The 23,043-nt window shown below is 36.9% G+C and overlaps 2 protein-coding genes across 3 annotated transcripts; both read left to right on the top strand.

The window, feature by feature from the left end:
- Nucleotides 1–1,853: 1,853 nt before the first annotated feature.
- Nucleotides 1,854–5,057, top strand: LOC141430003 (uncharacterized). Of its 2 annotated transcripts, none has more exons than XM_074090534.1 (2): nt 1,854–2,044; nt 4,282–5,057. In XM_074090534.1, exons 1-2 carry the CDS (start codon nt 1,903–1,905, stop codon nt 4,998–5,000), a joined length of 861 nt encoding a protein of 286 aa, XP_073946635.1. In that variant the 5' UTR covers nt 1,854–1,902; the 3' UTR covers nt 5,001–5,057. The 2 variants fall into 2 exon arrangements, with proteins under 2 accessions (XP_073946635.1, XP_073946636.1); XM_074090535.1 differs by lacking the exon at nt 1,854–2,044 and adding an exon at nt 2,365–3,426.
- A 1,864-nt stretch (nt 5,058–6,921) lies between these two features.
- On the top strand, nt 6,922–21,771 carry LOC141430233 (regulation of nuclear pre-mRNA domain-containing protein 1B). Its single transcript, XM_074090829.1, has 6 exons — nt 6,922–7,165; nt 7,511–7,747; nt 10,016–10,278; nt 12,784–12,892; nt 16,199–16,374; nt 17,392–21,771. The coding sequence occupies exons 1-6, from the start codon at nt 7,015–7,017 to the stop codon at nt 17,536–17,538; spliced, it is 1,083 nt and encodes a 360-aa protein (XP_073946930.1). The 5' UTR covers nt 6,922–7,014; the 3' UTR covers nt 17,539–21,771.
- Nucleotides 21,772–23,043: the final 1,272 nt, after the last annotated feature.

The raw sequence follows: 23,043 nt of genomic DNA, 5'->3' as shown, positions 1-23,043 counted from the left end.
TTAAAAATAAAGGAATGTTTTCTTTCAGTACAATTAGCTAACTAAAGGATTTGAGGTAGTTGCCTTCCAGGGCCCATAGATTTTTCCACCCTTTACAATATGTACATTACTTTTAACCGTGTTGCGGTTTTCTTTAAGTTGCTCTTCTATGCCTTCTGTACATACTCTCTCTCTTCTGTGTCTTTATGACATTTCATTATATTTAAAAACAGTGTTAATAAATTTAGGCAAGTCATTTATTTGCTATTCGTGGTAGCCTAGTGGTTTGACCTTTGGCCTCTCAAACCGAGGATTGTGAGTTCAAGTCCGAACTCGCACTAGGCCCTGCAGGGCTACTACGAAACTCGAAACTCGTAGTTCGTGTCGTGCGGTCCCTCTGACACTTATACTATTTAATACGAGAGCGAGAGAGACCGCACGACACGAACTTCGAGTTTCGAGTTTCGTAGTAGCCCTGCTGTACCTACTACGAAGTGCAAAATTCGAACTTCGTCGCATCTTGCCGTCTCGCAACGCTTATAAGAAACGCTTTAATAAGAAAGTGAGAGTGACGGCACGACACGAACTTCGATTTTCGATTTTCGTAGTAGCCTCCCAGTTTTTTGAGTTTTGCGAAATTACATTTGAAATTTACCACTTAGCTTTACGGTGAAGGAAAACATAGATCGAGGACACCTGCGAAGCAATTCATTGATGTAGGTATGTGAAGTTCCGAATCCGTACTGGGCCCGTACGGCAACTACAGTCTGAACCATCTCATTATGAGAAGAGGCCTGTAGTGCCAAGCTGTGCGTGTGCGTTTTTCGTCAAGTACATTATTTGATAGCACAATGAAATGTCTTTAAACTTCTATTCTATACTCGCTTTTGACCGCGGCTTCGCCCTGCGCACGCGCACGCGTTTTCTCGGGAACTGTGTATTTTTCCGGGATAAAAAGTAGCCTATGTCACTCTCTGGCCCATAAACTATCTTTATGCCAAAAATCACGTCGATCCGTCGCTCCGTTTCGACGTGAAAGACGGACAAACACACAAACGCACACACTTTCGCATTTACAATATTAGTATGGACTAGCTTTTGCCCGCGGCTTCGCCCGCGTGGAATTCAGTTATCGCGCGCAGTTCCCTCAGGAACTGTGTATTTTTCCGGGATAAAAAGTAGTCTATGTCACTCTCTGGCCCATGAACTTCATGTATGCCAAAAATCACGTCGATCCGTCTCTCCGTTTTGACGTGAACACAATATTAGTTTAGTATGGATTACATACCTAATACCTACTGAAAATAGTAATCTTTGACAATTTAAAACACTTCACCCATAGTAATTTTGTTAGCCATGCCATTAGTTAGGTACAGTACATACCTGTACTTACATGTTTCCCGACAAATTTCTTAATTTTTTAACCGACTTCAAATAAGGAGCAGGTTATTTATAGTAAATGATTAAAAATTATACTGCTCATATTAAGTAAAAAGCCAAGGAACTACCTGCGAGGTATCATAACATGAAGATTAAGTTTAGCCTACTACCATTCATTATTGCGTCAACGAACGAACCCTGCAGGACTACTACGAAATTCGAAAATCGAAGTTCGTATCGTACCGTCTCTCACACACTCGTATAAAATTATATTAGCGTCAGCGGGACGGTACGATACAAACTTCGATTTTCGTAGTTAGCCCGACTGATTTCTCACAACACTTCCGCTGCGAATTGCTGTATCGTCAGCGAAACCGACGGAGCCAGGCGAAGCGAAATAGCCCGCTCTAACACACTAAACTAACCCTATTTTTCTATCTCCCTCACTCGGACCAGTAATCTTTGCGTCACGACACGACGCATACCAGTTACCAGTTGTGTTTCGGCCACGGTGTGGTTACGATTCGATAATCTTTGATTAAAATGGATAATACTTTAACAGAAAAACTATTACAAGCTATAAAAAAGCGGCCAGTGCTTTATTTGTCTAGTCATCCTAATTTTAAAAACAAAACTTGCACATTACGAGCCTGGAAGGAGGTTCGAATAGAAGTAAATGAAGATGGTAAGTGTGAAGTGAAATACGAAATTAAGGCGAATAATAGTGCGTGACGCTAGTGAGTGACGAGTTGATGCGTGCGTGTTTTTTTAGGGTTCCGGAGCCAAAATGGCAAAAACGGAACCCTTATAGTTTCGCCATGTCTGTCTGTCTGTCTGTCCGTCCGCGGCTTTGCTCAGGAACTATCAATGCTAGAAAACTGTAATTTTGCACGGATATATATGTAAACTATGTCGACAAAATGGTACAATAAAAAATTAAAAAAAAATATTGTTAGCCTACCTCCCACAGACGTAAAGTGAGGGTGATTTTGAGGTATTTTAAAACCATTGGGGGTTTTGCTAAGACGATCAGTTTCGATTCAGTGATTTGTTTGCGAAATATTCAACTTTAAAGTGCAAAAGTGTTTCATTAATCTAAAATCGGGTGGAAAAATTTGAAAAAATTCAGGATGGTAGTATAGGTATATCAAACTTTCAAGAAAAACTATAACGGCTAAGTTTGATTGAGAATTATTAGTAGTTTGAGTAAATAGTAGCCTAAGGTATAAATATACCTAAAGTTGGAAGATTCCGTATAAAATACGAAATCCTTGGAAAAATATTAAGTACTTAATTTTTTCGTAATGGCTACGGAACCCTATTTCGGGCGTGTCCGACACGCTCTTGGCCGGTTTTTTATAACAATTCTTATCAGATTTTTATGTATTTATTTCTTTCGCCGAATAACAAGATTAGGTAATTACACATATTACTCAATTTTTACAATATATATCTTTGGTGCGTGTATTACTTTAAGTATTTAAAATATATGGTTGGTTACCTAATGATTCGACGACAATTTTTACGCAGATTATATTGATTGGCAGACAACGTTTCGCCGAGTAACGTACGCCGATGAATTTGTGCGCAGATTTAATTATTAATTTATTTATTCATAATAAAGACTTACAGTAGGTATACACCAATGCGTCTCTATTACTAGCTAAACATACAAAACACTTAGGTAGGTACGTAATTGATAGATACATAATAAATAACTGCATTAAACAGACATACACAAACATTTCCTTATTTTATTGAGAAGCGACTGCCTTTGCGACTGCCAGTGGTCAGCGAATACATCAGCATCTGGGACCTGAGTCACCAATAAGTTCAGAAGCTCAAGGGCCCAGTATGGTCTATTGCCCACCCCAGGATGTTGGACTACTGATTTGATATTCTATAATACTGATATCTTCACACAAAAATCCAATCCAGCCCAGCTAGATAGGTACCTACGCCAATGCCTAACTTTGCTCGGCCAAAAGAAAAATCTGCCAATACTTGTCTGCGAAACGAAAATCTGCGAATTAAACTCGGCGAAACGACAGGTCACCAAATATATAGGTATGTATATATATCATGATTGTTTTTAGGGTTCCGTACCTCAAAAGGAAAAATCGGAACCCTTATAGGCTCACTTTGTGTCCGTCTGTCTGTCTGTCTGTCTGTCAAGACCCTTTTCCTCGGGAACGCGTGGAGATATCAAGCTGAAATTTATATCAAATACTGAGGTCTACTGTCCCTTGTAGCTGTGAAAAAATCAAACTCTAAGTCAACGTAATCAAAAGATGCAGCCGTTTATGCTGCAAATTTCCGCAAAAAGGGTACTTTGCGTGAACTCAGAATCTTGAAATTTGGTATAAAGGTAGCTATTATAACACAACCAACTAGAAAATCTTGATTTTTTATTTATGTATTGATATTTATCAATAACCAATATAATCTAACCCCACACTGCGTACAATTTTGCTTAAGAGTAGGGCTCTGCAAACACTGGACATAGTAAATCACTCGGAAAAAGCGAGAAATATCTTGAAGACACGATTCCCGTTTACATACATACCTATAAATGTGTACGGAAACCTCGGTGCGCGCGTCCGATTCGCATTTGCTCGGTTTTTTTTTGATCTATCACGAATATTTTTGACCGATGACAGAATTTTCTTACAGTAGGTAAGTGCCCCGCATCCATCACAATATTTTTCTTCTTCAACTCCGTTGTGGAACCTTTTCACAGAAAATGTTCTCGCTTTGGGTTACATTATTATAATTCAGTTGGTTTAACTTGGTTCAATAATACCTATTAATATTTAATATTACCTAGGTACGCGGTTTACCGATTGATCCGACTAGTTAGTTTCTTATGAAAATATATCTGATGTGTATTTCCACTCAAGTTCTCTTTTTTTTCCTTTTCAGTTGAAGTCATGAAGAATCGGTGGAAAAATTTGAAAGACACTTATAGAAAATGCAAAAATGCAAGACTTGGGAAAGGAAATAGGAAAGCAAAACTAGCACATTGGATATGGGCTGAAGACATGAGTTTCCTTGACACAGGAAAAGACACTCCGCAGTCTCCGAATGGAGATCTAACGTCTTCGATTGCGACTCCAGCATCTCCTATTGAGGCAACAACATCTCCGATTGAGACCCCAACATCTCCGATTGAGACTCCAAATTCTCCGATTGAGACTCCAGCATTTCCGATTGAGACTCCAACATTCTCAATTGAGAGTCCAACATCTCTCAGCATTAAGCAAGAAATAATATCGGATAACGATGAATCTGACAATGATTTACAGTCCCCAGATACAGAAAACGGACTAAGTGAAGAGGTTCTTAAAAATTTCGAGGTAACAGTGTTTGAAAATAGCAATGATAAATTCTTAAGTCTAAAAAGGAAAAAATCAGGCCCATGTGATAAAACGAATAATGATAATGATAATTATACTAAACATACGCGAAACAACGTCGAATCTGGCATTGTCCAAGTGAATTGTGACCGTGTAGACTTATTTTTTCTAGGATTAGCTCATTCTTTCAAGGGACTATCACATAGAACTCAAATCAATACTAAATTTGAACTAGCGAAAGTTATAAGAGACGCTGAGCTTAGTGATCTTCAAGACAATGAATGAAAGAATTATCGTGCCGTGTTATTATTTATATTGAATAAAGAAAGATACCCCCATGCATGTATTATTTCTATGATAGAACATTAGGCAGGTACTTCCGTTGTGGGGAGAGATCACAATGTTTAGAGGATCCTCTCCAGGTCGTTGAGTCCGAAGAAAGAGATTGCATTCATCAGTTGCGTAGATTCTATTCGAAGGTAGCACAAGGGTCGCTACACTGCCTAGTGCCATACAGCACGTTACTTTTTCGGGCGTTTTTTTTTTATTTTTGCTGGCGTTTTTTGGTGTCGGGGGTTTTTTAATTTGTTTTTATTTCATGGTTTTTAAAATGGTATACCTATTAGTGCTCTGGATATCCTGGCTGCAGAATCAGTCCGAGAATTCCATAATCTTGCATAGTTATATAGCATACATGGGTGTTTCAAATTTTAGGTCCCAAATATGTTTGAAAGTAAAGTCCCTAAATACCCATTATGCGTCTAAGATTCCTACCGCAGCAACAAAAGAGCTGATGATCTTGAAACGGCTGAACCGATTTTGATAAAACATGTCTAAGAACCATCGCTAGAAAACCAAATTTCAAATAATAAAAAAAACGCATTCAAATCGGTCCACCCGTTTAAGAGCTACGGTGCCACAGACAGACGCTCAGGCACACATAGCGGTCAAACTTATTACACCCCTCTTTTTGCGTCGGGGGTTAAAAATAAACTGGTCACAAGCTTGGCCACGAGACGAGACCTACAGGCTACTACGAAACTCGAAGTTCGTATCGTACCGTCCCTTTCGCTCTCGTACTAGTTAAATAGTTTGTCAGCAGGGCTACTATGAAACTCGAAACACGAAGTTCGTGTTGTGCGGTCCCTCTGACACTTATACTATTTAATACGAAGAGTGAGAGGGACGGTACGATACCAACTTCGAGTTTCGAGTTTCGTAGTAGCCCTTCAGGGACCGCACGACACGAACTTCGAGTTTCGAGTTTCGTAGTAGCCCTGCTAAATTCTAATACAATAGCATAATTTTGTCGTGGACAATGTTCCCAATGTACCTATATAACCATGATGTAAGTGCGTGAGGTACGACTAGGGTCAAAGCACAGAAAAACTGAAGAAGTTAGGGCCAATCATCAAACCTCGCGCAATATAAATTGAATCTACAATCTGTTATAATCATCATATAGTTAGTAGCGTGAGGTAGTACGAGACTACGAGTAAAGCGAACTGTATGTAACGGACCGGTTGACACGTTGGAAATTTAAATTTAAAACATTTACAAAACGTCTTTCGATGCCCACTTCTACCTCGGACTTCTACATAGTCTGTCTATGGCAATAGGCTGGTTGTTGCCAATTTAACAATACCTAATATCTAAATCTAAAGTTTTTTGAGACTATGTCGGTGTCTTTTTTTTACATTCGGCTACTTTAAAACCCCTCACAACGGCCACCCATGTTAAAAATTAACATGAATAGTTGTTACATAGGTTGCCTTGCGGGATAATTTGGTCCGTGTACATTTTTTTCTGTAGGTAAGGTACTATTGTTACTTGTTGACCTTCCTTCTGTAAGTTAATTGGCAACACCACCAGATCGGCCAGCCAGCCAGAAGGGCTACTATGAAACTCGAATCGAAACTCGAAGTTCGTGTCGTGCGGTCCCTCTGGCACTTATACTATTTAACATGAGAGCGAGAGGGACCGCCCGACACGAACTACGAGTTTTGAGTTTCGTAGTAGAGTAGCCCTGCAGAGGGCCTACTCCGAAATTCAAAAGTCGAAGTTAATATCGTACTGTCTCTCTCGCTCTCGTATTAAACAGTTGTCGTTAAAAAGTATCAGAGAGATCGAACGACACGAATTGGACACGAACTTCGATTTACGAATTTTGTAGTAGCCCTCCAGCCATAGATAGATAGAAATATAAGGAAAAAAATAAAATAATGGCGTCCGTCGGTTTGCCAGCATTCGTGATCTCCGTAATTAGTTTATTCTGAATTCACCAGTAAATATATATAAAATGGCTGGATTTACAGAAAACGCTTTAATCCGTAAATTACAAGAGTTAAATTCGAGCCAGCAGAGTATTCAGACTTTATCTTTGTGGTTAATTCACCATAGAAAACATCATGCCGCTGTAGTCAAAACTTGGTATAAGGAACTATTAAAAGGTAAGAGATAATGTGTTCATTTCATTTTAAATATTCTGTGTAAATACATAAATTTCCACTTAATTCAACTACGCGTGTTGAACTATTAATAGTAACAGAACTTTACTTTGGGACTAAGTCATTGAACACAGTCGAGTCAAACATTATAATTTGATGCCAAATTCTTTTGAAAATCAATTCAATTTCGAAACTATTATCGTGTACCTAGTAATTACAAGTAATTAAGGTTACTTTGACTGCAAAATCTCACAAATTAACATCCATGACATAACCTGGTAAATTAAATTGTGGCAAATATAAAAAAAACCACTTTCCATCCCATTGACGAAGATATTTGTATTTCAGTTAAGGATTCGAAGCAGCTTACATTTATGTATCTAGCCAATGATGTGATTCAGAACAGTAAAAAAAAGGGCCCAGAATATGGCCAAGAATTTGGTGAAGTCCTAGAAGGTGCTCTAAAGCATATGGCAAAGACTGGCATTAACGCAAAGACTAAGCACTCGCTGCATAGAATACTAAATATTTGGCAAGAGAGAGGAGTTTATGATGCTCAAAAAATACAGGAACTGAAAGTTGCTGGTAAGTAACACAAAGTGCCTCTTTTTTTACAACACAATACAAAGACTATTATACACCAGTTGTATTTTACTTATGTTCAGTTGCTTTTATTTTCACAAGTAAGCATAAGAATTACTAAAACCTAAAGTGTAATAAATACTTCTTTGCTTCCTGCTCAACAATTCAAACAATATCTATTACATCCATCTGAGTTCTCTCTTACTTTATGTATGTTAAAACATATCCAAAATAACAAAACTGGTGATCCACATCTAGGTCTTAATTACTACATTTGTTAAAAAAAGTCTGGCTATATGTATTACTTTTCCAAAGTCCAAAGTTGTACAAAAGGTACCTTTGGTAGTACAGGGGCAAAATGGTCATAATTGAAAAATTCGGTAGTACAGTCGGCCAAGAAAGTGGTCTACCAGTTTTGACAAAAGTTTCTGTGAGATCAAATTATCACTAAGGTTGACTTTTCTAACGGAGTGTAAGAGATGCACAAATATGACGTATTGTCTATTATTTGAGATTCCTGACATTTAAAGTCATGGGTTATATTATTTTGATTTTGACCTTTGTTATAAATGCAGTAGGCTATTATTTTGCGGTAATGTTATAATATGATTCCCTTCAATTAAACCATTTCGATCTTTTTTCAAGAAAAACTTTTTGCAACTGAAAAATAAATTATCACTGACAAGTGTCAAGTATTTTTGTCAACGTAAATTCAACAAAAGTGTTCTTATATATTATTCTAATTTATTTCGGTAATGCCTCGTAATTTATCAAGAGCCGAACGAGCTAATATTATAGCACTCCATAACGAGGGCTTCAGTAATAGTTGGATTTCTAGGCATCTAAATGTGTCCGTAAGTGTCATTTAGTTCACCAAGACGTAGTTCAGCGGCGGCCTTACCCATTGCGAGGCTCCGGGCGGCAGGTCTTTGCTAGGTCCTTAATCTTTCGTGAAAAGTATGTGAAGTGATTCTCATTACTCCTATATTTATTTGTCTTAATTTTAGAGGCAAGCAGTTCGTTTATGGATTACACGTGATGGCGAAGAGGGAAACTTAAATGATCGTCATCGCAGCGGTCGTCGTCGTGAAATCTCAGACGATCAAAGAGAAATGATGAGACGTGAATATGATAATAATGGTTTCGTGCCGACTAAATATTTTGCAACAATGTTTGATGTTACTACTCAAACAATCAGAAATCACTTGCATTATATGGGCTTGCATTATAGACATTACGCAAAAAAAAAATTGATATGACTGAAAAAGGACTGAAAATCATAAAAATGCTCGATTGAATTTCGCCAGACAGCACTTAGATTTAGATTAGAGTAATACTGTGTTCTGTGAATCCCCTGATTTAAGCCCAATCGAAAACCTTTGGGGCCTTATGGTTCAAAGATGGTGCAACCGCCACGAGCGAACACGCGAAGCTCTTGAGCGACACTGTATGTAACGAAGTATGGGAGGCAACCCGCGGGTCCGATCTCTGCCTACAGCTAGTAGGCTTAATGAGAGACCGTCTTCAAGCAGTAATTGACGCTGATGGCGGATACACTGGATAATTTTATATTTTTGTTTTCTCACAACCAGAAATAAAGACTGACAGCTGAAGTTTCTTATTTACTAATTGGTATTATAATAATATAAAATGATTATTCAATAAAGATAATCTAATTGTTTCTTCTATCATTGTTAATTATTTTGCAAAGCTAAATAAAACAGAGCAAAAAATTACATTTTAATACAAATATATTTGTAGACGAGCACTGTTTTAGTTACGCTGATAGATAGGAATAAACTTGAAAATTGGCTCTAAATTCGCGATGATAAATGATAATTGAATTAGTTAATTCGAGAATAACCAAAGTGACTTTTGAACCCCATAGTAACTTCAGCCGTTTACGAATTGGCCGACTTATTGAAATAATGCTTAAACAAAACACGACGATGTCAGTTGTCAATTCAAACTTGACACATGGCATGACGTAAATACATAATGATAAAGAGAGCAATTGTCACTGTCATAACATTATTGCAAGGAGAAATCGACCTTGTTGTCTCATGACGTTCAAATGAACATCGACCGTAGGGCGGTAGACCAATTTCTTGGCTGACTGTACATGGGAATATATAATTGTCTAAAAATAAAAACATGAGTTAATTTACAAAGAGTGGAAGTGGAGTGGTGGTTGTTCTAATGAAAGTATGATAAGTCCAATCCATTATTATTAGCAGATAATCTAATTAAAGGTTTGTAAATGATTTACAGTTGATCCAAACGATGCTGAACCTAAAAAGCCAAACAAACGTAAATCTACTGACACAGAACCAAAGGATCCTGAAAAGAAGCCTAGAACAGACTCCAAAAGGGAAGAAAAGAGGGAGAGAAATGAAAAGAGAGAGAAAGAAGACAAGCGGGAAAGGCGACGTAGTGAAACTAAAGTGGAAGTGGATGGACAAATTGAAACACACACCACACTCAGTCCAAAGACTCCGCCAGGAGATCCTCCTGAGCCTGATGAGCTAATAAGGGTGAGTTTATAGTAATAATTTTGTATGCGGCTAACAATATCAACAGTGCTTTCATTCTAGCATGGGGCGGGTGACAGCTGTCAATATTGCAGACTAGAGAGTGTGTTGAAACTTGAGTTGATAAAACAAATAATTTAAAATCTTAATCATAATTAATTTCATCATTAATCCGAATATTTTCATGACAATTTTAGTGAAATTCTGGTTTGATATATTATTTGCCACTTAAGTAAGGCTAAACAGAGTTCAAGATCCATTAGGTCCCATCTCTTAGCGAGTCTCTAGTGTTATGTTACATGCATATTACGTTTCTTCACTTAATTGAGCTTTGAATCATAGTTCATTATGTTCAAATACTGTACGCCAGTAATATTCAGGCTACAACTGAATTATACTTCCATATATTTAGACCACAGCAACTTTTTTTTTTTTTAATAAAACAAACAGTGCATCAGGTGTCATCTGCACCATGCTAGAATGAAAGCACTGTAGTATCATAAGCATAGTAGAATGTTTACCTAAATAAGAATGAAAATGTACAATATTAATATTATTATTATTGAAATAATACACTAGCAGCTCTTAGAGCTGATGCATGTATATCACTGCACTTAACACACCTTGCAGTTATTGTCAGAACTTTGAAAAAATTTCTCATCGCAAATTGCATTACAGAATAGGTGGTTTTGACGCTTTGTACCAGATTCGAAAAACGCCAGATACGCGGAACGCCAGATTCGCAGAACGCCAGATTTGCATAATGCCAGATTATCAGATTCGCAGTATACCAGATTCGCAGAATGCCAGATTTGCACAATGCCAGATTTTAGATTCGCAGAATGCCAGATTCACATAGTACCTGATTCGCAGATCGCCAGATTCGCGTAGTACCTGATTCGCAGAATGCTAGATTTCTTTCTTGTCAGCATTATTTACCATTTTCGGCTCAGGCTCATTCTGTCTGTTTCCTAAAATGTCTACATCTCAAAATGGCCTTCTTCCAACAAATGTGTCTTTCCTTACCACAAGCTTTACTGTGAAGGAAAACATCGTGAGGAAACCTGCAAAAACCTGCGAAGCAATTCAATGATGTGTGTGAAGATCCCAATCCGCACTGGGCCCGCGTGGGAACTACGGCCCTAGCCCTCTCACTCCGAGACGAGGCCTGTGCCCAGCAGTGGGACGTTTATAGGCCGGGTTGATGATTGTGCAAATCTGGCATTCTGCGAATCTGGCGTTCTATGAATCTGGCGTTTTTCTAATCTGGTACAAAGCGTCAAAACCGAATAGGTACTTGAATACTCCCTTATATGTATAATTTATACACAGTACACAAATTATTCTGGTGGTGATAATTATTCACGTATACACTAACCGCACCACATTATCTTCAAATTTACGTAGACCATAGGTGGGCATTATGAAATTTATCAGAATTGATTAATTCTGCTAGTGCACAACGTCTCATTGTTCCTTAAAATGGCCTTTCCTATTGTAATTTATTTTATTTATTGTTTCTGTTTGTACATGGTCATAATCTAAATCAGGGGTAACCTAAATCTTCCTTAGTCGTGACTGACTGAATCCAGCGCAATCTACAAATTTTATGATTGCAGTTAATAGACATCCAAGTAATTGCTGACTTGGAATGCACACCCTGATAATTGGTACACAGTACATGAATTTTCAGTGTGCCTTATTTGGTTGAATACTCTGAGACATACATTAAGCATACCCAGTGTAACTATCAGTACTTTTCATTTATCATATAATATTGCTGTCAGCACAAACATTTTCTGTCTTGCCACTGTCAAGTGGCAATAGAAAGAGTAACTGTTTTTTAAACTAATAAGACTATGCTACACTAAGGGCCTGTTTCACCACTTGCCGACTAACTTTAAGTGTCAGATAAAAGTAATGTCGTCTTTGTTTATTTGGACAAAACAAATAGAGACGGCATCACTGATATCCGTCATTTAAAGTTAGTGGACAAGTGGTGAAACAGGCCCTAACTAAATGCATTAAATAGAAAAAGCAACAAATCATGAAATTTTATAATAATTGAAATTGGACCACAAGCACATTTTATAAACCATCCATTTGCTATGGCTCACTTCTTCAATATATGGAACAGAAACTGATACCGCTTGAAACACCTCGCTCATCCAGTAGAATAATGAATCGATTACATATTTACAAGAAAACAAGTTTCAGATTTTAAAATTTATGGTTTGATTTCTTTAAATCACTTTCTTATGTAATCATCACAAAGCCATTGTGTCGATGTACTGATGGATAAGCGACCTGTAGATGTACCATTGTACCCATTCATGTTTTTAGTAACTAAGAATGTAAAGCTGCCGCCGCACATTAGGGCGTTAGCAGCGACGCAGGTCTTAACCACCCTAATGTGAAAGCAGCCTATATCCGATTCATAAAACAATTGTATCTAATATTTATGTTAATAAAGTATATAATGTAAATAAAGCGTATATCCTATTCCAGGCACTACTAGAACTAGAGTCAAGTGCTTCAAGCGACGAGGCCGTCCGCGAAAGGATCGCTTCCCTCCCTCCGGAAGTCTCCGAAGTGCAATTATTGTCTAAGTTAGAAGGTAACTCGAGAGAGATTATATTGACACGGGCTGTTTTAAGGCTGATGTTATTTTTAATACAAAGATTCAACTACCTCTACAGATAATAAAAAAACATCTGGTTACAAATTATTGTTTCATTTCTTGTGATAAAATACCCTTTATCAAACTTGAAGTGTTTGGATATCAGTTTCTATAAAAGTAATAAACTGATGTTATTTCATAAATCAGTAACTATGTAGCAAAGATATTTTGCATTGTGTTATAATTTGTGTTCAGATAACTGTAGGGACATGTTTGGTGTCTTCCTATAACTCGGTGATATAGTTATTGTATTTTTAAGTGTAGAATTAAATTAAGATGGAACTCTCGACACTGTGATCAAATACATTGTCTTCTGAAACAATATTTTGTAACCAGTAGGAACACCGTAATATTAAGCTTAAAATAAACTTTCTTACCAAAAACTGAGGTTTCATTTGAATATGTTATTTTAAGACAACCTAGTCTCGGAGTGAGCTGTTTCCAGGGTACCCAATACCTAGGCATTTGTCTAACATTTTATAAAAGTAGCAAAGATGCTCTTTGTGAAGTGGCATATCTGATTGACACACTCATACTTTTTTAGAATTAAAACTAAACACGTCTCTATGTATATTTAATAATTCACCAAAATGCCTCAATTCCGTCTCTCCCTTCAGGACATTCTTAATTATTTTTTAAAATTTGTCTTATTGGACACAGAAAACCTTTGAGTTAACTCTTTAAAAAGGTAGAGGCGATTTACCGACCACATACATTGCTTTGGAAATTCAACTTTATTGCTTTTATAATAAGTCACAATATCCATTGTAATTGTTGAAAATACAACTAGCTTTAAAAATATACTTTATCTCAGGCATGTATTCGATAGCTGCTTTTGATGATGTGGTAGTATGCTCCAATAAACGGGGCTTATTAAGGGTTCATTTAATTCTCAACGCGCAGGTTGCATCTCTTAGCTATATTAGGTTTTTATTCATTGCCTACTTCAATGCCACTGTCGTTTCAAGCTCTATCATATTGGAATAATGTAACATGGAAAATTTTAGATCATGATTCGATACACCGAAATGATATGGTCACGATCTTTAATAAGTAATCAATTTTATAAAAAAAACCTTTGAATTGTCTTACAACATGACAGATATTGGATCTATAGCGGAACCCGAATTAAAAAGATAGTGACTGTCCAAGCATGGATGAGGGTTACGTTGCTGTTTGGGTTGACATGTCTATTTCATTTGACCCCTAATTCGTGATCGCACGAAAATGGGCCAATCAACTTTTTTACCGACACTAATCTGTCCGCGACATTTTTCAAACAATTGCAGACTTTTGTAAGTAAACATGTTTTTTCTGTAATTTAATAGATGGTGTACATGAATACATGCCATCCTACATAAGTTTAAGCTATTAAACCGTGAAATATCTTGTTGGAAGTACGATTTTTTGGTAACGCCAAAGACAATTTTGGTATCGCAGGAGACGCCCAAAGTGTCGGTAAAAAAGTTGATTGGCCCAAATAGCATAGTTACGCATAACACTCGGCCATTTTTAATTTGATCTAAATTATTCAGCATAAAGTTTATGCTCCCAACTAGACCATCAATGCAGTGCAATGAAGTAAATATTCTATTATTTGCTTCCATGTAAACATTACACTACACAAGTAAACGTTGTTATTTCCTTTATTTACTTTAGCTCGCTTTACTTCCATGGACACTAGATACATTTTAGGCTTTAGGTACTGTGTACCTACAGATCATCACTACATCTAATTTTTATAAGAATAGGTTTTGTTTCAACTACGAAACTGTTTTTGTACGTAATTTAATAATTTTAGAAAAATGTTCATTTGTATCTTGCAAACTTCGTATGTGACGCATTTGCCGCATTTATAAAAAACAATCTTGATAAATGCAGCAGAGGCTCCCTGCGACAGAGTTCTACCGCGTGTGACGTACGAACTTGTCAAGATATTACTGATTATTTGTAAGTTTATAAAAGTATAGAGTCTTCAAATTCTTCCAGAATATTTCGGGAGATTGTTGGGTTAGTTACTGAACCAACACCTGTAAAGGTATTTAAGTGGAAAAAAAATCACGCGTTTGATACGGTACAGTCACCAGCACCAATATCTGACCCAACAAAGTGTGAATAAATATCTGATACGAATCTATTTTCAGGGCCAGTAGGACGTGTCAGGTATATTTGCGCGCTCCGCTTTGGCAGATATCAATGCAGAAGCTTTATTGTCTGACACATTTGGAATCACGATCGTTTTCACCACTTCTTTCTGTCGCCCGGGACGGGATGAAGATAGAAAGAGATGGTGAACGCGATCGCAAGCGCCAGAGCGTTAGTAAACACGACCACGGGTGACTGTTCTCTCTGATCATCGATTAATGAATGGAAACGTTTGTTAATTACAATTAAAAAGTCCCGCAAAACATTTGCAGGAGCTTTCCATCAAATTACCCTAACCACCTGCCTAAGTCATCTATTGTCAAGAAGACATTAATATCTAAGGCGTATTATAAAGTTAATGATTATATCATGGACAGGGATATTTGGAAATAATTCCGATCCGCATTAGCGATCCCTTCAAATAGCGACCCTACTGTGTTAAAAATAAAGTTGTGTTAAATACTTGTGATGTATACATATCATTTAATAATATTGTAAATCTGTGTAAAAAAATATACCTCGTTGAGTTTCTTGCCGGATTCTTCTCAACAGAGGTTTTTCCGAACCGGTGGTAGATTTTTTATTAGACATTCATAAGTGCTTGTTATAGCCTAAATTGAGTAAAGATATTTTGACTTTGACTTTGAAGTACTTCAGAAGAATTTCAAGATACCTTGAAAAGAAGTACAGATGATTCAATATCTAGTACATGAATTTGTATTATTTCTCTTGTTTTTTTTGTATAGAATCAACATAGTGACTTAGTCTCTCAGTACTTAGGTTTTATACAAAATGATATTGTAACTGATAACTCACGTCTTAAATCGAGTTTACCTCGACATGTTACTTAGGTTTTTACTGTTCTGCTGTGAAAGTTATTGAAATCAATAAGGGACCATCCATAATGTACGTCACACCAGTTTTTACCATTTTTGGCCCCCTCCCCTTGCCCTTGTCACGTATTGACAAAACGCCTGACCTGTGCTTCCCCCCCTTTATGTGTGACGTCATTTATGGATGACCCCTAAATAGTCTCAGAAACTTGTGCCATAACAAATAAGTCGTTTTAGAGTAACATGATCCCAATTCCGTTTGCAGATAAAGAGTCAGCGGTCAGTCTAAGTGCAATAGTGAATTCAGCCGTCGACCTCCTGGCCGAGTACAACTTGAGGCTCACCGAAGAGTTGGAGAAGAGACGGAAGGTGGCGGCCATGTTGCGGGACTTCGCGCAGGCGCAGAGAGACTTGGCGAAGCAGGCTGAGGCGCGATTGGAGGTAAGATTGGTAATTTAGTATGGCGTTTGATTATTCCATTAAATAATATTATTGCACTTAATAATATGGAAAACAATACGTATTGCATTCGTATCATTATTGCAATCTAATTTTCAGGAAAATAAGAATATATCAAATAAATTTTCTATTAAACGAAACATTCGGGCAAATGAAATTATAGCATATAACTTTCGGGAAAACAAATAGATAACCCTGAGAAAAAATATATTTAACGCTTAATGACGGTACTTATTATTATTTGCTAGCTGTTGCCCGCTACTTCGTCAGCGAAGGGTTTTTTCCGAGGGAACTGCGTGAGCTTCCAAGATAAAAACTACCCTATGTGCTTCCCCAGAACTTAAATTATCTTCATAACAAATTCCATTTAAATCGGTCTTGACGTTATTACATGATTGAGTAACGAACGGCTTCAAAAACTTTCTCATTTATAATATAAGTAGAAAGTAGGATTTCTTATTCTATATTTGTGTCCCGGTGATAGCCAAATGCCTCTAATATAGGGTTGCCATAAGTGTGGGGACGCAGAACGAGACATTTAAAGAGTGAGTAAAAGGTAAAAGTAGGAAAAGGAACTTTTAAGTGTACAGACAGTAGTAAAGGTAGAAAAAAAGGAACTTTTATTACAACAATAGGTGACTTTAAAGGTTTAGCCCTTGCCTGAACACAAAACAACTTTTAACACAGTCATTCAATGCCAGCAACCCGCCAGTCGGGTTCTCTGTTTGTAGACGCTTTTCGCTACAAAGTGAAAAAATGCACGTTATCGAATATGTTATATGTATGTAGCTTAGCTTTTTACTCGTGTTTATTATAGGTATATTATTATTTACCAAGTCCAGCCACCCAGTCATTAGGGGTAATAAATAAGTATGATTTTTAAACCGGGACAATTTGCTTATCGGCCGGGACGCCGGGACGTATGGCAACCCTACTCTAATATTGATCTTGTCCTCGCATTTAAGTCCAAATAACTAATCCAAAAATACATCTTCTCAGGAATACAACGTAAAGCTGCAAAAGATATACGCAGTGAAAACCGAAGTGAAGTCTCACATAGAGAACCTACCTGACGTCTCCCAACTCCCAGATGTAACGGGCGGCCTGGCGCCCCTCCCCTCTGCCGGTGACCTCTTCAGCATTTGAAAACAACCTCATATGTATATTTACTGTATTCAATTGCCTTTCAACATATATGTAAAGTTACCGCTCAAAAGACAACAAATTACTGACGAGAAATTAATTTTAAGATGACATTCACAGTTTTTGTTTCATACAACTTTTATAAATTTAGCTCTTTTGGTACAGGTCGATACACAAGAGTTGTCTCTACCTACGAAGTGCAAAATTGGAACTTCGTATCTTGCCGTCCCGCTGACGCTATAATATCACTTGGACATTTAAGAAGGAAAATGGCTTAATGCATGTTATTTTTATATATTTGTGAAAAGTGTATTCAAATAACACACATATACATTCATATAGGTACCAACTTAAATCCATTCGTGCCAGTTCTTATGAATCGACCAATACAGTTGATGATTTCGCCAATATCGGGGTGGAAAAGGCGCTAACAGTTTTTATTTGTCCATTTGGTAAAATTGATTATACGTTACCTTTCTTAGCTAATGCTAACTAATATACGTTGTTGCCCAGGGTGCACAGGCTCTTTACTTCCCCCCTTAAAGTTCTGTCAGAGGGGAACCGTTATGCTGAACTTCCACTGCAAGCGGAGCGGACTTTTGAGGCGGAGTCCGTTTAACTCGCAATGGCGGGTAATTCTGGTATTACGTAAACCCTAAAGGGGAGTGGGGGATATTTGCTTAGCTTATTTTTGATTACATTGGGGATAGGGGAGGGGACTGGGTTGGTCATTACGTCAGCAACATTAAAAAATATGGCTAAGTAAATCATGCTTTATGGTTCTTACAATTGCTTTTTTTTTATTCTACTGGTTGGCAAACGAGCAAGTGGGTCTCCTGATGGTAAGAGATCACCACCGCCCATAAACATCTGCAATACCCCTGGTATTGCAGATGCGTTGCCAACCTAGAGGTCTAAGATGGAATACCTCAAGTGCCAGTAATATATTCCTAGTCTTGAAGATTATAACAATAACATTAAAAAAATACCATAAGCATGGGGGGCGGGGGTTAGATCTTTGCTTACTTTTGCTGACAATGGGGAGGGGGTAGTTAAAAACTACTGAAATTCTACTTATGTAATACTTGAAAGACCCCATATGTGTGCTTCCACTAAATAGGAATTCAAGCTGTTGCTCTGGCCCGCTTAGTCAGTTGCCTTCGTGCCTCATTTCATTAACCTTTTTAGTGGAAGGCAAGCATAACGCTAGAGCTCATGCATGAGGAAGTTATCCTAGTTTCATCCCTGTTTTTTGTTAGTACGTGCGGCGTGTTTGATTTTTGAAAACATTTGACGTTAATGCATCTAATAGTTTTCTAGGCTAGTGTAAAGTGACTTATAGATTAGTATTTTGGTTGGTTTTCTCGTCTGTAGGATAGCGCTCGTGTGTAAGAATCGCTGTTGATGTCAACTTTGTGGATTGATGCCTTGAAATTAAATAATTGTAATGTAAAATTATAATTGAGCAATACATACATGTCTCTAAAGATATAATTGCTCCTCTAAAATGCTTGTGAAATAGTTTTGTTGAATTAGAAGTTTAAATGCGAATTACATAGTGTTTTCAAATTAATCCAAAATGTTGCAGCAGCTTGGTAGCTAGTTTGACAGAACACACAAATATTTTCAGGATTTTTATGACAAAATTAATTTCCAGTCTATGCTCGAAGTATCATCAAATGCGTACATGTTTAGCGTGCCTACAGTATGAATCAAAAATGCCTGTAAAAATCTATTACTGTGTTCAGTCAAACCATCTGCTGAAATGTTCTCAATTAATTTTAATCCTTAATAAAGTCCCATTTATTGGAGCAAACTACCACAGAATCAAAAGCAGCTATCGAATATATACCTAGTAAAAGGATATTTTTAAAGGTAGTGGTATTTTCAATAATTAAAATGGAAATTGTAACGTATTATGAAATCGATAAGGTTCAATTTCCAACTCAATGCATGTGGTCCCTAAATCGCCTCTACCTTATTAAGGATTAAAACACCTTGTATAATCTGCTCCAAATTGATAAATTAAAAATCAATTACTTTCCGTAAACAAACTAAACCGACTGTTAAAATAAGTATTTTTAAATATTGGTCAGAAATAACAAACTTACTTCTTACCGCAAAAAATTTAAACACGTCTTAGATATAAAAAGAACAGCTTTCTACGAACTGATTGTGTTAAACATCTGGTGAACGGGTGTTTAAGTTTTTGTGGTAATGCGGTAAATGCTAATTGTGGTTCATACGCTAGAGACACTACCATCTTTTTTGATAACTTTGTCTAGCATTAAATCAGCGTTCTAATAATATGAGTAGATTACTGTATTTATAAAGGAAATTTGAGTCGAAACAATGTCAATTTCTCACGTTGTCTCACGTTTATGACATTTTAATTTCAAATACGTAAGTTAATACAAATAAATACAGTAATCAAATCAATATTGTGATATATATATCACACCATCCATTAGTGCCCAGTGCCGGATTAAAGTAAGACTATTTGATGCCCTAAGCAATGCATGCCTTTGGCACCCCGCCCAAATCCATAAGTAGCCAGAACCAGCCTTACCTTTTATGTGCTAGCAATTTTTTTTTTGTGCTGTTTATGGTGCCCCCCAAGACGTCATGCCCTGAGCAATTGCTTAATTTGCTTATGGGCTAATCCGGCACTGTATATAACCTACACACGAATTGTCGAGTCAATCACTTGTGTAGCGTAATACAATAGACTTGTTCCCAATTCTACAGATTTTTCTTGCAGATTCTCAATTCCACAGGTTTCCAACTCAAAAGATTCCCAACTTATTTTATCTTAACTCTTTCCAGGCCCCACGAATTAAGATAAGCTAGCACAAAATTAATCATGTTGTTTAGCTATGAGGGATTAATTTAAAGACGAATAATATTTTTAGCGACTTCAATGAGGGTTTTCACAGAAGCGAAATATTGCTAGATGGCGTTAGTATTCGTGAGGTCCGTTTGACGTTTGCTTGCGATTGGCTCATTTACTTATTTTATCTACAACCATATAGTAAATCCTCCATTATGCTTTCAAAAACCATAGATAATGACCAGCATTACGGACTTTGGATTCTATTATGAACACGGCTGTATCGTAATGGTCATTAATTACGATACAGATATCTGTATATCACACTCATGTGACCCTATTAATCTAAAACCACACTCGTGTTTTAAGGACCCCTATTACGATACAGTTGCATAAATAACTATAACCAATCACGAGCAAACGTCAAACGTACCTCACGATACTAACGTATTTCGCCTGTCGGAAAACCCTTATTGATTTTGTACCATAATGTAAATTTAGCAAGGTCGAATAATTGTGTACATTTATGTGGTCGATATATGTACTACGCTGGAAAAGGTTTAAAGATGGTCTCCTAAGAATGACGACGAGTGAATGTTTTTGTTTTTGATAAAATAGAAATGTTAGAAATTAACTGTATAATAGGAAACAAACCATGCCTAGACATTTTTCGGCAGTGTATTTTTTCTACCAGTGAGGGTGCGGGGCTACTCCGAAATTCTGCTACTCTGAAAATCGAATTACGTGTCGTTCCGTCTTTCTGACGCTAATACTATTTAATACGAGTGAGAAGGACGGTACGATACGAACTTCGATTTTCGAATTTCGGAGTAGGCCCTCTGGTATCGTGGGGTCTGTTTGACAACTTTGACATTTGCGTCACGTTTATGATTGGTTAAATAACTAAATGAACCAATCACAAGCAAGACTGTAACGTCAAACGGACCTCTCGATACTAACGCCATCTAGCGATATTTCGTCTATCAAGAAACCCTCATTCATTTGACTTAATCTTAATTAAGCTTAAACATATTTAAGACAAAATCATGAGTGCTGTAGATAATTCTAGTTGTATTTTTACTATTTTTGTTTAGCTGATTGTTTTTTTCGCACTTTTAGTTAACCACAAATAAATTTGACGTTTGTTGATATTGAAAAATAGATAGGATATGCTATTTGTAGAAATTAAATGGTTGGTCGAGTCTGTGTCCAATCTGATTAATCATAAATTATTTTAGCTACGAGAATAATTAATTATAATAATAGAAGGCGATTCTGGAGACGTCATTGGGTCCAACTCATCTCAGTAAGTGTAGAAAACCTGTCATATGCCTTTGGATAAACATGACAACTACATGTGAGTTGATGTGATGTCACGTTGTACAAATCATTACCGCATTTATTACTTACTGGAGTATCACTAATCTCACTAAATGGAAACACAAACAAAACACTAATCTCACTAAATTACCGCTGCGAAATATGTACTGAGTTGAGAGTTGTTCCTGGTTAACATAGATTGGAATATTTGCCGCAAAAATTCCAATATTCGCTGATGATGCCTCCAAAATCGCCCGCATATCAGAGAACTCACGTTTGTGACACGCGCCTTTAGAAAACTGACGATCATTTCGTACTTATTATTTTTATTATCTTGCTTGAGATTACCTGTAGGCGCTTATTAATTCATTTACATTGCCACAAATTGTATTTAAAAACTTGATATTAATTATGTTGTTAATATTGTCCATTTGAACTGTTTCTATTTTGAAAATTATAAAAATCATGCTATACGAACATGTGAACTTCAAATTTTAGAGGCATTCCTAAAGCATTATTTATTGCCAGGTAGCTATTTTTTAAACAAAATGCTTGAATATGGCAACAATTTTGTACTTGTCTTAAAATTAAGCCAAATTATTTCAGCAGCTAACTATCTGCCAGTGGCATAGTGTCGTAACAACTCGACTCCCAATCCTGTCGCTAAACTACTGTCGTTCAGTTTGACGATGTTTTAATTATTTGCTCCTGTTAAGGGGTCCACCCGGTATACAATAGTATGTACCTCTTAAAAGTCGTGGCCCGAAGCTGCCTCAAACTTTAAAAAAATCCACATCAAATTCTAGCCTTGATTTAAGCAATTTTAGTTCCTTTTTCATGCATTTTGTACGCTTAAAAAGCTATTGAAATGTTGGATTTTTCGAAATGGAAACTGACTTTTTAGCATTTGTAAACCAAATACTAGCGTATGAGTTATTGATGCCTGATGCCAGTATCAACTGGCATTGCCAACTACGTACCCACGATACGATGTAAAGAACCAGCTCTATTATAAGATTTGTTATATTAAAATCTTTTGTTTTATTTAAAACTATCTAATGGTAGTTTAAAACTACATATGATTTTTAAAAGCTTTTGTTTAACAGCACGTGACAGCACTAATATTCTGGAATCTTGCTAGTGAATTTCGACCTTGATGTAGGTCGAGGGTTTTATTTGGGGGGTTGCAACCAAGGTAGCCTGCATGTTACGACACTGTTTACGAGCAAGTGTGATGAATAATCTGTGTTGGACAAGTGTGAATAGTGACGTATAAAATGTTCTGTCACGTGAACATTGGGCCATTAGAATCCGGGCCCGACAAGTGGGAACCAGCGCTTATTTGTTTTTGTCAGCAG

This window comes from Choristoneura fumiferana, chromosome 8 (genome assembly GCF_025370935.1).
Source record: "Choristoneura fumiferana chromosome 8, NRCan_CFum_1, whole genome shotgun sequence".
In the NCBI taxonomy this organism is placed as follows: Eukaryota; Metazoa; Arthropoda; class Insecta; order Lepidoptera; family Tortricidae; genus Choristoneura; species Choristoneura fumiferana.
This window is presented reverse-complemented; position numbering and strand designations above follow the sequence as displayed.

Bases quoted from the DNA above. Each gene is read 5' to 3' on its own strand.
- LOC141430003 (XM_074090534.1), top strand. From the start codon at position 1,903: ATGGATAATACTTTAACAGAAAAACTATTACAAGCTATAAAAAAGCGG. The intron at 2,045-4,281 runs GTAAGTGTGAAG...TTTCCTTTTCAG, and splicing joins AATAGAAGTAAATGAAGATG to TTGAAGTCATGAAGAATCGG.
- LOC141430233 (XM_074090829.1), top strand. From the start codon at position 7,015: ATGGCTGGATTTACAGAAAACGCTTTAATCCGTAAATTACAAGAGTTA. The intron at 10,279-12,783 runs GTGAGTTTATAG...ATCCTATTCCAG, and splicing joins AGCCTGATGAGCTAATAAGG to GCACTACTAGAACTAGAGTC. The intron at 16,375-17,391 runs GTAAGATTGGTA...ACATCTTCTCAG, and splicing joins AGGCTGAGGCGCGATTGGAG to GAATACAACGTAAAGCTGCA.